The following is a 13,782-nucleotide window of genomic DNA, read 5'->3' as shown; positions in this document are numbered from 1 at the left end:
AAAGTTTTCCCTCCCGTTTGATGGTGATTTTCTACCCAGAAATAATCGCTCTTGCTTCCTGAGATCTCAACCTTTGTGACATCGCCAAGACAGTAGGATCGACATGAGATACCAAGATGGTGCCCTCACCAGCCAGCTGATCCGTGCCAGCTGGGCCCAGACTCGACCCTGTCACAGACCTTCAGAAACCTCCCCTGAGAGGCATCTCGGTGCATGAAGAATGTGTTGTGTTAGAAGAAAGGGATTTTATAAAAGATGATCAAACTAGAGGGTCAAAGCAGAGGGTGCACTCCTGCTTAATCAGTCCTCAGTGAACCAGAAAACCAGGCTGACAGCAACCTTAAGAGAAAGTTCGTTTTCGCTCACTGTTACTTAATTCTGAGAGACTTCACGGTAACCCCGTGTCAGACAGAGGTTCAGGTGACTCATCAATTAGACTTCCGACCCAACTCTGACTGCTCTGAGGTTCAACCTTCCCCTGATTTCCCGTGATGGTGGGCGTGAGACCAACCTAATTGAAAATAGGTGTGTGATAAAGCGGTTAGAGCAAGGCCAGTTGTTTTTGGTTTTGTTTTTGTTTTTGTGCGTGTGTCCTTGGTAGAACCTGGCAGGGAGGAGCCGGGAAGGGCGTGAACAGGAAAAGTGAGCAAGATTTTTGGCTTTTCCAGTTCTATCCTCTCCGGCTTCTCTTGCCTAGACTCCAGCGTGAGCCCACCCCCACGCCTCCCCCTGGAAGGACTGCGGTGGGCTAAACATCCTCTCTCTTGCTCTGTCCCATCTCGCCAGCAAAAGCCCCAGTCATACGGTCATGTGGGAAAAACAGACCTGGGTCGCTCTGGCTCCAGGCTCGACTGAGGATCCCGACATGGGAGATTACACATTGTCTGTGTCTTACACAGAGGCGAGGAGGAATCGTGGAAATGAATCAGGCCTTGATGGTTCGACAGAAGTCTCTTGTTTTGTTTGATTCCCACAACCCCCCCGAGGGTGGATGGGAAACCGTGAGTAAGGAGGATGTCGGCCTCGGCTCAGTCACTGTGTGTAGGAGGAAGGTGGAGAGGGACAGGTTCTAGAATCCAACTCTTCTTGGTCCTGCTCTGATTTCCGGGGACCCTGCTGCCCCCTCTCCAGGTTGGCATTGTGCTCCCTCTAGAGGGCTGTGACTTGTTCACATCTAGAAAGCGGCCGTGCTCACAAACAGGAGGCCAGAGGAGCCATCCTGACCCACAGGGCGTTTCCCTGCTGAGCCTGGGTCTGTGGACCACCTCCTGGGTTGCAGGTGTTTTCATTTAAACATGCAGCCTCTGGAAACAGAGCAGTAGTCCAGCAGGGAGAGTGCTTCTTGCCTTGCATGCGGCTGACTCAAGGTCGGTCCCCAACGTTCCATGGGGTCTCTGGAGCACTGCCAGAAATAATTCCTGAGTGCAGAGCCAGGAGTAACCCCTGAGTATCCCCCCCCCAAAAAAAGGCAATAAAAGAAAGGAAGAAAAGGAAAAAAAGAAGAGCTGCTTCGGCTCTCAAAGAGGCTGTTTGTGTTTGAAATGGGGTTCCCAGGGCGTGGAGGCTGAGTGCAGCGAGGAGGGGACACTGGGGTGCAGCTCTGGCCCCCATTTCCAGCAGGTTCAGGACATTGTTCAAAGGTGACCTGGAGCTGTTGGCCTGAGAACTGCCCTGAAGGCCTCTAGGGCTGTGAAGCCAGAGCTGGGCAGAAGAGGGCTCCTCGGGGAGCCACGGCTGCTTCCTGCTCGCACTGGCCCGCACTCTCTTCCCTTGCTCCATGCGCAGCTGACAGCCAGACCGCGGGGTCCTGGTTTCCCAGATTCCACCCACAGAAGCCCCTCTCCTGCAAGGCCGCCTGCCCCACTCTCCCACGGAGAGCCCCCAGGAAGCACCCAAGGTTTCCCTGGCCTGCTGCCTCTCAGGAAAGTCCCCGAGGGCTGTGGCCACACCAGAGATGTCTGTGAGTTCTCCAGGGATCAGGACCAGGAACCCTGTGCCCGGGACACTGCGTCCCCCAGCGTGAGGCTCTATTCTGATCTTGGTGGCACCTCACTGGGACCCTCACCTTGGTGCCTGGTCACTTAGCACGCCACAGCAGTCACCGCCCTCACCCAGAAGAGAAGGTTGGCCCTAAAGAGAACCACAGAACCGCCAGACTCCCAGGCTTTTATTCAACAGACAGACAGACAGACAGACAGACAGACAGACACACACACACACACACACACACACACACACACAGAGGACAGCTCCTACAGCCTCTTCCTTCAGTTACAGGGCTTCCTTCAGTTCAGTTCAGCTGGGGGTGCTTTGATTCTCCAGACGCACTGGTTAATGCTCTCCAGCTGCTTTTCTGGGGCGACTTTCTCCCACCCAGCTCCCCGGGACTGACTCTAGGGTGCAAAGGAAAAGCTCTTCCGCGTCCAGGATAATTGGAGAGCGCTGAAACTTTTTAAACCAAAATTTAGATTCTAAGTTGAAATTCCTCGAGGGCCCCTTGTGTGTGGGTTCCATTCTCCCTGTTTTCATTCAGCACGTGCTCTGGCCCCGTGCGTGGCTGGCTTCCAGAAAACATCCGGTGTCTCAAGAACGTTTTAGTGAAGTGAGGAGACACAGCAGGGACAAGTGTGAGCGTGTCGTGAGTGAGAACTGACGGAAAGGAGGGCTGGAGAGATAGTACAGCGGGTAGGGTGCTTGCCTTGCATGTCACCAATCCGGATTTGATCCTTGTCACCCCGTAACGGCCCCGCTTGCAGAGCCCTGCCAGGACTGAAACTCTGAGCTTTGCCAGGTGTGGCCCCAAAACAGCAGTAACCAAGAGCTGTTGGGGAAGAGCCTTGAAGGAATCCAGAGGGACGGTGATCAGGGAAAGCCGGAGAACTTCACTGGGTGGCACTTCAGTTGAGAGCTGATAACAGATGATGTGCACATAACGGAAGCCGGGGTGAGGACGGAAAAGAAAATAGGGAGTAGAACCCTGAATCCTACAGATGCTGTCCCGGAGGCGAGGGTCACGGTGCTGTGGAGAGCAGGAAGAAGCATTGACTGTCATCTGGATCTTTCTACCACTTGGACTGCCCAGACACAGAGGGGGCGTGATTGCTGCGGCAGGGAAACGCAGGTCGGATGTTTGGATGGCAGCGTCATCTCAAGAGCGCACCAGATCACCAAGCTTCTAGCCCGCAAGGACAAAGAGTGGACGGACGCGACCTTCTTCCAAGCCCCTCAACCCCGCCTGAGACCTGCTGGCACCTCTTTGGCGGGAGATATGCAGAATGGCATCTGTTGAGAAGGAGCTGGGGTGGGGACAGGGGAGTCTCACTGGGGTTGGCTCCGGGGGTGAGCGGGTGCTAAGGTCACCTCCAGAACCTCTCTTCTCTTGCGCCTCCGAGGCCCGGAAGCTTGCACAGTCCATGTTGAAACCGTGTCATGTGGCCTTAACTTCACTGTACTTCTCCCCCCCCCAAAAAAAAATAACACCCTTTGACTAACACGTTGGGGGCCTCTGAGAGAGGGCGGTCAGGTATTCCAGCCCCCACTGTGTGGTCCCTGCAGGAGGAAGTCCCGCCCTGCATCCATTCCCTAGAGGGCCCCTGCTTCAGTCCTCCCCAGCCCTGCCCTTTCATGCCCAGGGAGGGGGTCACAGGGCCAAAGCATGAGTCTACCCAGGCCCAGCTCTTCCTCTCAGGTCATATCTCAGACCCCAGAATCCTGGAATCCCCAATCCAGACACCCCCGGGGGTGAGTGGCACAGGGAATTGAAACCCTAAGATCAGGAGGCTGCCCGCCCCCCTACAGCCCTGCTTTCTTAGCACAATCTCTAAGGAGTTGGGCAGATCCGGCCTTCAAGCTGTCACAAGGTGCATGTGTCAAGGACCAGAATCAGACGTGCTTTCACGGCGTATTCACAAGGCCAGAGAGATGGACAGAGATGGGACAGTGGCTGCCTTGCATGCAGCCGACCCAGGTTGAGCCGCCAGGAATGATCCCTGAGCACAGAGCCAGGAGTGAGTGCTGAGCAGCTCCACTGGGTGTGGCCCCAAAGCTAAAACACAAAACAAAAATGTGTTTGACACACTTGCCACGCAAGTGTTTGTATTCCCGAGGGCTTGGGGGCCTCCTTGGGTACTTCTTTCCGGGGCCCTGCCCTGCTGGTTGGGCCTGAGTCAGCCCCTGAGGATTGGTTCTCTGAGCTCTGAGGACAAACCTAAGACCTAAGAAAGGTTTGACTGGCCCTGGCCAGGGGCCTTCCCGCCTCCTGGGCCCTGTGCCCACGGGACGGAGCCCAGTGAGGGGTTGAATCACCGGCTTCTCCTGATGGAGGTGGTGGGGAGCAGAAAGGGGTGACTGAATTCCTGTGTCAGTATCTGCTCTCCCGGGAATCAACAATTGCTCTCTGAGGGATGGGGTGACGGGGGTTGGGGGGCTGGTGTGCCAAAACCCATTGTCTTTGTTTAGAAGTCCTGGGGGACCTCAACAAATCTCTCTCCCTCTCCCTCTTTCCCTTCTGTCCCTCTCTCCCTCTCTGTCTCTCATCCTCTTCCTCTCTCTCTCCCCTATCTCTCCCTCTCTCCCTTGTTCTCTTCCCTTCTCTCATTCTCTCCTTCTCCCTCTCTCTCCCTCTCTGCCTCATTCCCTCCCTTTTTTGTCTCTTCCTCACTTTCCCTCTCTCCCCCTCCTTCTCTCTCTCTCCCCCTTCTCTCATTGCTCTCTCCCTCTCTTCTACTCTCTCCCTCTCTCTTCCCTTCTCTCCTTCTATTCTTCTTTCCTTCACTCTCTTTCCCTCTCTTCCTCCCTCTTTTCCCCTCTCCCTCTCCTTCTCTCCTCCTCTCTTCCCCTCTCTCTCTCCCCCTCCCTCTTTCTCCCACTCTCTCCTTCCCTCTCTCTCCCTCCCTCCCTCTCTCTCTCTCTCCCTCCCTCTCTCTCTCTCTCCCTCCCTCTCTCTCTCTCTCTCTCGCTCTCTCTCGCTCTCTCCCTCTCTCTGCAGTAAACAGGTCGCCTTCTCGCTGCAGCGGCTTGAACCGCTCCGAGTCTCCGAACCGAGAACGCAGTGATTTCGGGGGCAGCAACACGCAGCTCTGCAGCAGCAGCAACAACCTGTACACACCCGACTACTCCGTGCACATCCTCAGCGACGTGCAGTTCGTGAAGGTACCCTGGCCCCACCCCCGGGCCGCCCTCAGGATAGGGCTGCATCCACCATGGCCCCTGTGTCAGCCCATGTGCGGGGAGCAGGGAGCCATGCATCTGCCCTGGTGTCAGTCCCCACCCCTCCGGTGGCACGGCCGAGACAGAGGCCTCGGGGGTCTTCATCTGACACTCGTCACCAGCACAGCCCTTTCCTTTGGGTTCTCTGCCATTGGCACCACACCCGTGTGTGTGTGTGTGTGTGTGTGTGTGTGTGTGTGTGTGTGTGTGTGTGTGTGTGTGCATGCATATACATGCCTCAAGATAAATTTTCTGTCGACTAAGTATGGGGCTGGAGAGACAGTACAGCAGGGAAGGTGCTTGCCTTCCATATGCCCCACCAGGGTCTGACCCTGGCACCTCATATGATCCCCTGAGCCCCACCAAGCGTGACCCCTGCGCACAGAACCAGGAGAAAGCCCTGAGCACCTCCAAGTATGCTTCCCCGGCCCCCCCCCCAAAAAAAAATGTGTAGAAGAAACCATACTATGAGTTTTCCCATGGTAGATTCTTTTGTGCATTGAAGTTTCAACCCTCAAGCACAGTTCCGCTCTACGGGAAGTGAAAACCCTCCCAAGTAAGTCTCAGCCCCAGAGCCTGGCTAAGCTGTTTGAGCCATGGCTCCACCTGGCTCTGCTTGCCTTGCATGTGGCCAACCCGGGCTGGACACCGGGCACCACGTATGGTCCCCCAAGCCCCATCAAGGAGTTTTCCCTGAGTGCAGAGCCAGGAGTAAGCTCTGAGCACTGCTGGGTGTAGCTTCTCTCCTTCCCCTCCCCCCAACTTAAAAAAGCAAGAGCGGGAAGGTGGAAGTGGGGTGAGCGTGAGGTGATGGAGAATCAGTGCTGTGGGTGGGAATAAGGAGACCAGAACCAATTCGAGGCCTTGAATTTGACCGTCACCCACAGACCCCCAGGGAGGCGGGGGGAGGGACTCAGCCCAGGCAGTGGGGAAATTGGGGAAGGAAGGTACAGAAAAAGGAAGAATTGGGGAGCAGGTGAGGAAGAGACCCGTTGACAAGCGGCCACTGGGTTTTTTTTTCTTTATATTCAGGAAAATAGACTTGAAAAACTGAACAGGTAGACATCTACCCCCCCACCCCATGATCAAATAACAATGCTAATGAATGAAATTCCAAAGAAAAAACTGAGATGAAAAAAATATATATCCAAGTAAAAGCCAACACTGCTATTCAGAGTTTTCTTTGAATATGCCACGAGATATCTTTTTTTTAATAATGTAGGAGTTCTGCTCTGTTTTCAGCCATTGATTAAGCTGATTGAACTGGGAATGAATTCCACTCCACGAGATATCTTGATTGTATATTTTCCAAAGTACTTTTTCAGCTGCATTTACCAACCCTTCCAAAAGACTTCACCGTTCTTTCCAATGCAATATAAGATTCTGGCTTATGTTGTTCTGTCCACCATCTCTTTTTAAGAGCAATATAATCCTAATGGCTTAATGGTCATACAGTCTTACCACAAGGAAAAACATTTACAAATATCAGAAACCCAATTTTGAAACATTTGCATTAATTTTGAACTGAATCAGCATTTTTCGGGTTTTTTTTTTTTTTAAAAAGGACAGCAGTTTGAATTCACAATTTGCTGACCAGCACATTTCTGCTGAGGGAAGGGGAAGCAAGGAAGGACACACGTTGCATTTCTCTATTGGCCCTTAAGTGCTCATTTCATAAAGGGATCCATCAAAAGCAAACATGCGGGGCTGGAGCAATAGCACAGTGGATAGGGCGTTTGCCTTCTACATGGCCAACCCAGGTTCGATTCCCAGCATCCCATATGGTCCCCTGAGCACTGCCAGGAGTAATTCCTGAGTGCATGAGCCAGGAGTAACCCCCTGTGCATCGCCAGGTGTGACCCAAAAAGCAAAAAAAAAAAAATGCAAACATGCAATGGTGTTTAAAACTTTACTGCAAAAGGGGCTGGAGCGATAGCACAGCGGGTAGGACATTTGCCTTGCATGCGGCTGACCTGGGCTCAATTCCCAGCATCCCATATGGTTCCCCGAGCATCGCCAGGGGTGATTCCTGAGTGCAGAGCCAGGAGTAACCCTGAGCATCCTGAGTGCAGAGCCAGGAGTAACCCCTGAGCATCACCGGGTGTGACCCAAAAAGCAAATAAATAAATAAATAAAACTTTACTGCAATGTAATAATGAAGTAAACAGTAATTAGACACCTACCATTTTCACCCCAACAACAAACTAAAAAAAGGAAGCAGGAAAATAACTCTGCCTATGCTTGTACAGCTTCTCAAATCATGTTGTAAGGGTCTCGCATTCAGTGATCAAGAAATTGTAAAGTAGCAGTTGTTATTTTCATTTTAAGAGAAGGTTCTGCTCCCCACCCTGCCACCCAGTGTTTGACATGAAAGAATGGGATTCCTTGTACGTTTATTTTACAGTTATTTGAAGCAGCAACAATAACCATTAATAATTTGGCATTCCTGTTTATAGTTGCTTCAAAAGAAATTTTTTTTTTGAAATTCACAAAACCATCATCCAGTGTTGCCAGGGAATAGATTGGAGATTCTAGAGAGCAAAGAATCTTTGCAGGATGCCCTTGCAAGATGCCCAACCAGCCTCAGACGCCCCCTGGAGTCACATGCCAACCTGCTTTGTTGGCCTTGGGACCAGGGATCCAACCCAGGGCCTTATGCATCCGAGGCACGTGCTCTGCCGCTGAGCCACATCCCTGAGGTAGAAATTCAGGAGCCTCGCCTGCAGCCAGATGGCTCTGACCTCCCTCCGAGCCCTGGCGGGAACAGGGCCACGCGGCTGGCTGTGCGTTGCCTTTGCGCCCTCCCCCACCCCTCCCTTCAGGGCCCTTTGCTGTTTCTGTAGCTGATGCAGGGACAAAGGGACCAAAGCAGCTCAGAGGATATTGACCTGGGGCAGAAGCTGCAGTCAGCCCCTTCCCCCTTCCCTCCACGCCCTTCACGGGGACACCTGTGAAGGGGTCGCCTGCCTGCCTGTGCCCTCACCGACCCGTCTCTGGTGGGAAACCAGGGTTCCCAGCGTCCTTCTGTGACGGCCACCAAGGGAGCACTGCCAGGGCATCCTTCCCGGCCTCCTGCCTGGGGAGAGGAGGGGGGGGAAGCTCCCTCCTGCTCTGGCGGAGGCACACTCCGCAGATGCCCTCACTGGTGGGTGAGGGGTGACCCACCCCCGCCAAGATCTGAGGAGGCCACTGGAGTAAGGGGGGGAATGCTAGAGACTTTAGAGACTTTTCCCCATGGGGCAAACACAACCAGGCAGGACCACGGCCAGATCAGAAGTGCCCAGGCGGCCTCAGGCCACTGCTACCAGCTTCCTGCAAGGGTGTGGCGGCCAGGAGCCCCTTCCCAAGTCCCTGCCGCCGCTTGGGGACGAAGACGGCCCTCGCCCATGGCACTGACGGCCACACGTGCTCCCCGGGCTTCTCGAGTGCTCCGCCAGAGTCCGTGCAAGTGACCGAGGACACTCGGGCAGCAAACCCACCCAGGTCTCCTGGTGGTCCCTCCCACCGGACGCCCCCCTATGGCTGGTGACCGGTGCAGCTCGGGAGAGGCCCTCCTTCATGGGTCATGGGCCGTGGAGACGCCAAAGTAGCCTTTGGGGGGCTGCCCCTGAGCTGGGGGAGCCAACCCCCAGCCCGCCCCCCTGCCCCCCTGCCCTGCAGATCACGCGGCAGCAGTACCAGAACGCGCTGACAGCCTGCCACATGGACAGCTCGCCCCAGTCCCCCGACATGGAGGCCTGTGCGGACGGAGACTCCACCAAGGCGCCCACCACCCGGGGCACCCCGCAGACCCCCAAGGACGACCCTCTCCTCGCCCTCCTCACCAGCAGGGGCAGCCTGCCGTGTGAGTGCCCTGGGCAGCCCCACCCACCCCGGCCTGCGCCACCCTCTCTGGGCACACCCAGCTGATAGGCTGGCTGTCCCCCCCACCCCCCACCAGGCAGCCGCTCCGAGGGGCTGAGGAGCCCCGGCGAGGCCGTGTACCTGCGGATGGAGGAGCTGGCCTTCCCCCAGGAGGACGTGGAGGACTTCGAGGAGACAGACCTGCGGCCACTCTCGCTGTCCCCCTCGGCGGGTCCCCTGAGGGCAGGTCAGGGGGCGTGGGGTAGGGGTGGGGGGAGAAGAGGGTCCAGAGGAGCAAGTCCAAGGGTTGTGTCGGCCTGGGTGGCCTGGGCAGAGCCCGGTGAGGGGAGGGTCGGAACCCCCACCCCGCCCAATGGCAAACTTCCCACCCTGAGCAGCAGGCCCCTCCCCCCGTGCCCCTCCCCCGGTGACACTTGGGAGTGCAGGGCAGGGGCTCGGCCTCATCCAGAACTTTCGGGGCAAGTTCCTGTAGCGCTAGACTCCGTGTCATGTCTTGATCGCTCTGAAGATCTGATGCTCCATGCCAGCCCCGATGCCAACCTCAGAGCATGGCCATGCGCAGGAAGGAGCCGACTCCCACGGGCAGTGCGTCACAGTGGGCGGCCCTCACAGACCCCACGGGCCGCGCGTCACGCTGGGCGGCTCTCACAGACTTGGCTTACAGCTTCAGATGGGCTCACCCGCTCCAGGGGACTCCAGAGACCAGGGTCCTCTGTGGCACCTACCCAAGGCCCGAGACTGCCTCTGCCTCAACGCTTCCACCCTGACGGGGCTCCTGGGGTCCCCCCAGTCAGTCCCGGGGGCCTCTGTGCTTGTCTCACTAAGATATGTTCCCCTTCTCTCCCCCCCCCAACTAAGATAGAGCCACCCCAGCCCACCCTCGGCCAGCTGGGCCCCTCTCTCCCGGCCCTTCGCTCCCCCTCGCAGTCTGAGCTCCCCCTCAGGTCCAGAGTAGTGACCTGACCCGCTCATGGGGATTTTTTGTGAGTCAAGACAACCACATCTGCGCACTCACCCCGGAACTCTGGGACGGACACCGGAACCCCCTTATTCTCAGGGCTGAAGTGAGAAGTAATGTCCTTCACAGCTGAGGCCTGGGGCAGGGAACGGCGGCAGAGGAGTGAGCCTGGAGGAGCCGGGTGGTCTTTGGGGATCACCTGGTCCTTCCTCCTGGTCTGACCTGGGAGGCCAAGGGGGCCTAAAGCCCACAAAGGGTGTGGACTTGCCCAGGTCCACACCCGCCCGGGCCTTTGGGCTGGGCCCCTTCCCAGGGGAGAAGGTTCTACATTGCTCTGAGCGCTGTCACTTTTCCGGGTCTGCACAAACATCGGGCAGGTGGCCAGATTCCTTTGGTCCTCCCGCTCTTTGGTGCCCTGCTCCCTACGCAGCAAAGAAACCCCCTGCTTGGGCTGGGGCGACAGCACACCAGGTAGGGTGTTTGCCTTGCACAGAGCTGACCCGGGTTCGATTCCCAGCATCCCCCGAGCACCGCCAGGAGTAATTCCTGAGTGCAGAGCCAGGAGTAACCCCTGAGCATCGCCGGGTGTGACCCAAAAAGCAAAAAAAAAAAAAAAGAAAGAAAGAAAGAAACCTCCAGCTCTCCCCCACCCCCCAGCAAACAAAAAAGTGCAGCCACGATTGGATTGTACCCAACGTGACTGCCACCCCCTGGGTCATTCCAGCACCTGCCCTCCAGGTGGGACTTGTTGCTCCGGGGGAGTAACCGTAGTGGAGGAGGGAGACCAACACCTCACCCCCAACGCCCAATCTCGCGCCAAGTTCAGAACCGTCTGTGCTGGGGGTGCTGGGAGGGCTGGTTCCCCCTCTCTCTTCTTGCTAATGGACCGACACCAGCAGCTTCCCTGTGACAGCCCAGCCCCGTGACAGCCCGCCCTGAGCTTGCAGCCATGAAGCCACTCACGGGGGCAGCACCTGTCCCACAGCCTTGGGTCTTTGTTCTCTCCTTGCTCACAGCGTCAGACAGCGACTGTTGTAACATCAACCTGGACGCGGGAAGCACCAGCAGCAGCGATCACGAGGAGACCGTGGGCCAGAAGCTCCTGAGAACCCTGAGTGAGTGACTGTCCCCGGCAGAGACCACCCGCCTGGCCACCTGGGCACAGCACAGCAGCGGGAAGGGCGCTCGCCTGGCACGTGGCCAACCTGGGTTCCATCCCCACCCCCACGCCACATCCCAGAGGGTCTTTCCTGAGCGCAGGGCCAGGAGCAAGCCCTGAGTTCTGCCAGGTGTGGCCCAAAGCCCCAAACCTTAAAGCTGCTCAACATGAAAAAGTGTGTCGGGGTCTCACTGTGGGCGAGAGGGGGCCTCCTCCGGGGAACCGCAATGAAGTTGGCGTAGAATCCCACCACTGGGCTCAGGTCCGGCACTGCATCCTGGAGAGCTTGGGGATCCGGCCCAATCAATCGTTGGTAGTTGTCTTGGAAACAAGTCAGCAAATCCTGCCCTCCCACCACCCCACCCCACCCCAATGCTTGCTCTTATAAATGCTTATCGGACCACATACAGACCCCTGGTCACCTCTGGCCACCGGGGAAGAGCTGAAGCCTTGCAAGGATCTGTGATACCCACCATCACTTTGACCACCTCCTCCCACAAGGGAAGAGGCTGTGTCCAGGAGGCTGGAGGGAAGGAGGCTCCTTCCTTCCTCAGAAGCACGGGGTGCCCTGACAGAGACCCCCCACCCCCACCTCGTCCTGTTGCAGCCAGCAGCACTTCCAGCTGGGCCATGAGTCCCTATTGGTGGGACTGTTGAAGGACTAGAGGTCAGCCCTCTGCTAGAGGGGTCCGGGCCATGATTCTGGTCCTCTGCCAAGACATTTCCATTTCAGAGGCAGGTCACTATTTATAGGCTTCTAGGTTTTTTTGTGTAAATGTTTGTTTGTTTGTTTTCTTTTTGGGTCACACCAGTGATGCACAGGGGTTACTCCTGGCTTTGCACTCAGGAATTACTCCTGGTGGTACTTGGGGAACCATACGGGATGTTGGGAACCGAACCCGGCTTGGCCACGTGCAAGGCAAAAGCCCTACCCTCTTGTACTATCGTTCCAGCCCCATGCTTCTAGGATTTTTGGAAATCTCAGGTAGAAGGTGACTCCTAAGCGTCTGAGTCAGATGTCCTGACAGCAGCAGGAGGGGGCGGGGTGGGGAGGGGTCCCCTCCGCAACAACCAGCAAGGGCATCTGGCCTTTGATTTTTTGGGTTGTGGGGCTCACAGCTGGCAGTGCACAGGGTTCACTCCTGGCAGGGATTGGGGGACCATATGCGGTGCCGGGGATGGAACCGGGGCCAGCTGTGCGTAAGGCAAGTACGTGCCTTCACTCCTGTCCCTTATCTCTCCAGCTTGCAAGGACTCTGCCTCTCTGCTTCGACTCTGAAGAGCCCTGGGCTCACCAAGCAAATCTGCACGTGCTCCCTGTCCTGCAGACGGAGCCTCACCCCTTGTGTCTGTCTTACAGGCGGTCGGAAAAGGAAGCGGTCGCCGGACGGAGAGCGGGCCTCCGAGGACAACTCCAACTTAACACCGCTGATCACATGACGGGCAGCCGGCGGCCTGGACCGTGAGGCCCAGAGCTCTGGGGAAGGACCCACGCTCCCATCCTTTGCTTCCCCGAGGGCTCGTGCGGTGACAGGGCACTCAGCACCCCTTACCACCTCCTCACCCCTCGCTGTCAGTTTGGCCGGTTTTGCCTCCAGTTTGACTCAGAGCCTGATGGTGGCCATCACGGACAGGGCTGCCTCTGCTGGAACATGCTAGAAATGTCATGTCGGCGGGAACACCACCGCCCGCAACTGCCACCGCCCCGCGGGGACTCCTGAGGCCCTATTTTTTTGTTGTTCCTTGGGGTCCCCTTGATGCCATATCTCATGCTTTGCTTAGCTCAGGAGCCCTGGCAGGGCTGAGGTGCGGGGATGGAGTGAGCCGGGAGCAGCACCGAGAGCGTGAGCACCGTGGGCCCTGCCACGGGGCTGTGTGCCCTGACAAAGACAGATGAGTGCCCCCCGGTGAGTGTCCTGTGAGCCTCAGTCTTGGCCTGGGGAGGGGTGTCTCATCTCGGCTGGGGGCGAGGAAGGTGAGCTCCTTCCTCCCAGAGACACTCTGGTTTCACTCCTGCTCAGCTGTCGCCCTCAGGGAGGGAGAGCAGGGAGAGGAGAGACCCAGGTGGGAGCCAGAGATGGAATTTCAGGTTTTAAGTTCCAAGCAAAGCAAAATCAAAGAAAGAAAGAAAGAAGAAGAAGAAAAAAAAACCTCACGTGGAAAATACCTAAAGCTGTAAAGCAAGTTTAAGCCATGACAAACCAAAGAGTGCCCGGGCCAGTCAAGGATGCGAGCTCTCGTGTGCATCACACGGAAGAATCCCTCTTCCTTTTCGCCCGTGTCCCACCCCCGCTAGACACCCCCGTACTCCAACCTCTGCAGGTCAGCTGAGTATACTTTAGTCCAGGAAATGATTAAATCTCTGATTTTTCCCACCCGTGTTGGGGGGGGGGGGGCAGGTGCAATTCCTATCCTGACCACTAGGTGGCACAAGGACTACACCTACTAACTCCTGCAATCAAGATTCTGAATTGCCGACAGCCAGCTTTGGGGAAGATGTGCCATGAAGGTCGTCCTTCGGACGCTCACTTCCCTTCCTGGTCTCTCTCCAGCCCCTTGCACTACCTTGACTGGAGTTCAGTAACGCAGTGCT

At 56.6% G+C, this 13,782-nt stretch overlaps 1 protein-coding gene across 2 annotated transcripts in view; it reads left to right on the top strand.

Annotated features, from left to right (window-relative positions):
* CNNM1 (cyclin and CBS domain divalent metal cation transport mediator 1) overlaps window positions 1–13,319 on the top strand; it is a 61,227-nt gene extending 47,908 nt beyond the window's left edge. For both annotated transcript variants that reach the window (XM_055119572.1, XM_055119571.1), the window contains 5 exons: window positions 4,988–5,151; window positions 8,869–9,052; window positions 9,149–9,298; window positions 11,047–11,145; window positions 12,550–13,319. In XM_055119572.1, coding sequence (XP_054975547.1) covers window positions 4,988–5,151; window positions 8,869–9,052; window positions 9,149–9,298; window positions 11,047–11,145; window positions 12,550–12,629 — 677 coding nt within the window. In that variant the 3' untranslated portion in view covers window positions 12,630–13,319. The remainder of the gene's footprint in view (window positions 1–4,987; window positions 5,152–8,868; window positions 9,053–9,148; window positions 9,299–11,046; window positions 11,146–12,549) is intronic.
* The last annotated feature ends 463 nt before the right edge of the window (window positions 13,320–13,782 follow it).

Source organism: Sorex araneus, chromosome 11 (genome assembly GCF_027595985.1).
Source record: "Sorex araneus isolate mSorAra2 chromosome 11, mSorAra2.pri, whole genome shotgun sequence".
In the NCBI taxonomy this organism is placed as follows: domain Eukaryota; kingdom Metazoa; phylum Chordata; class Mammalia; order Eulipotyphla; family Soricidae; genus Sorex; species Sorex araneus.
Note: the sequence above shows the minus strand (reverse complement) of the source record. Positions and strands in the feature narration are given on the sequence as shown.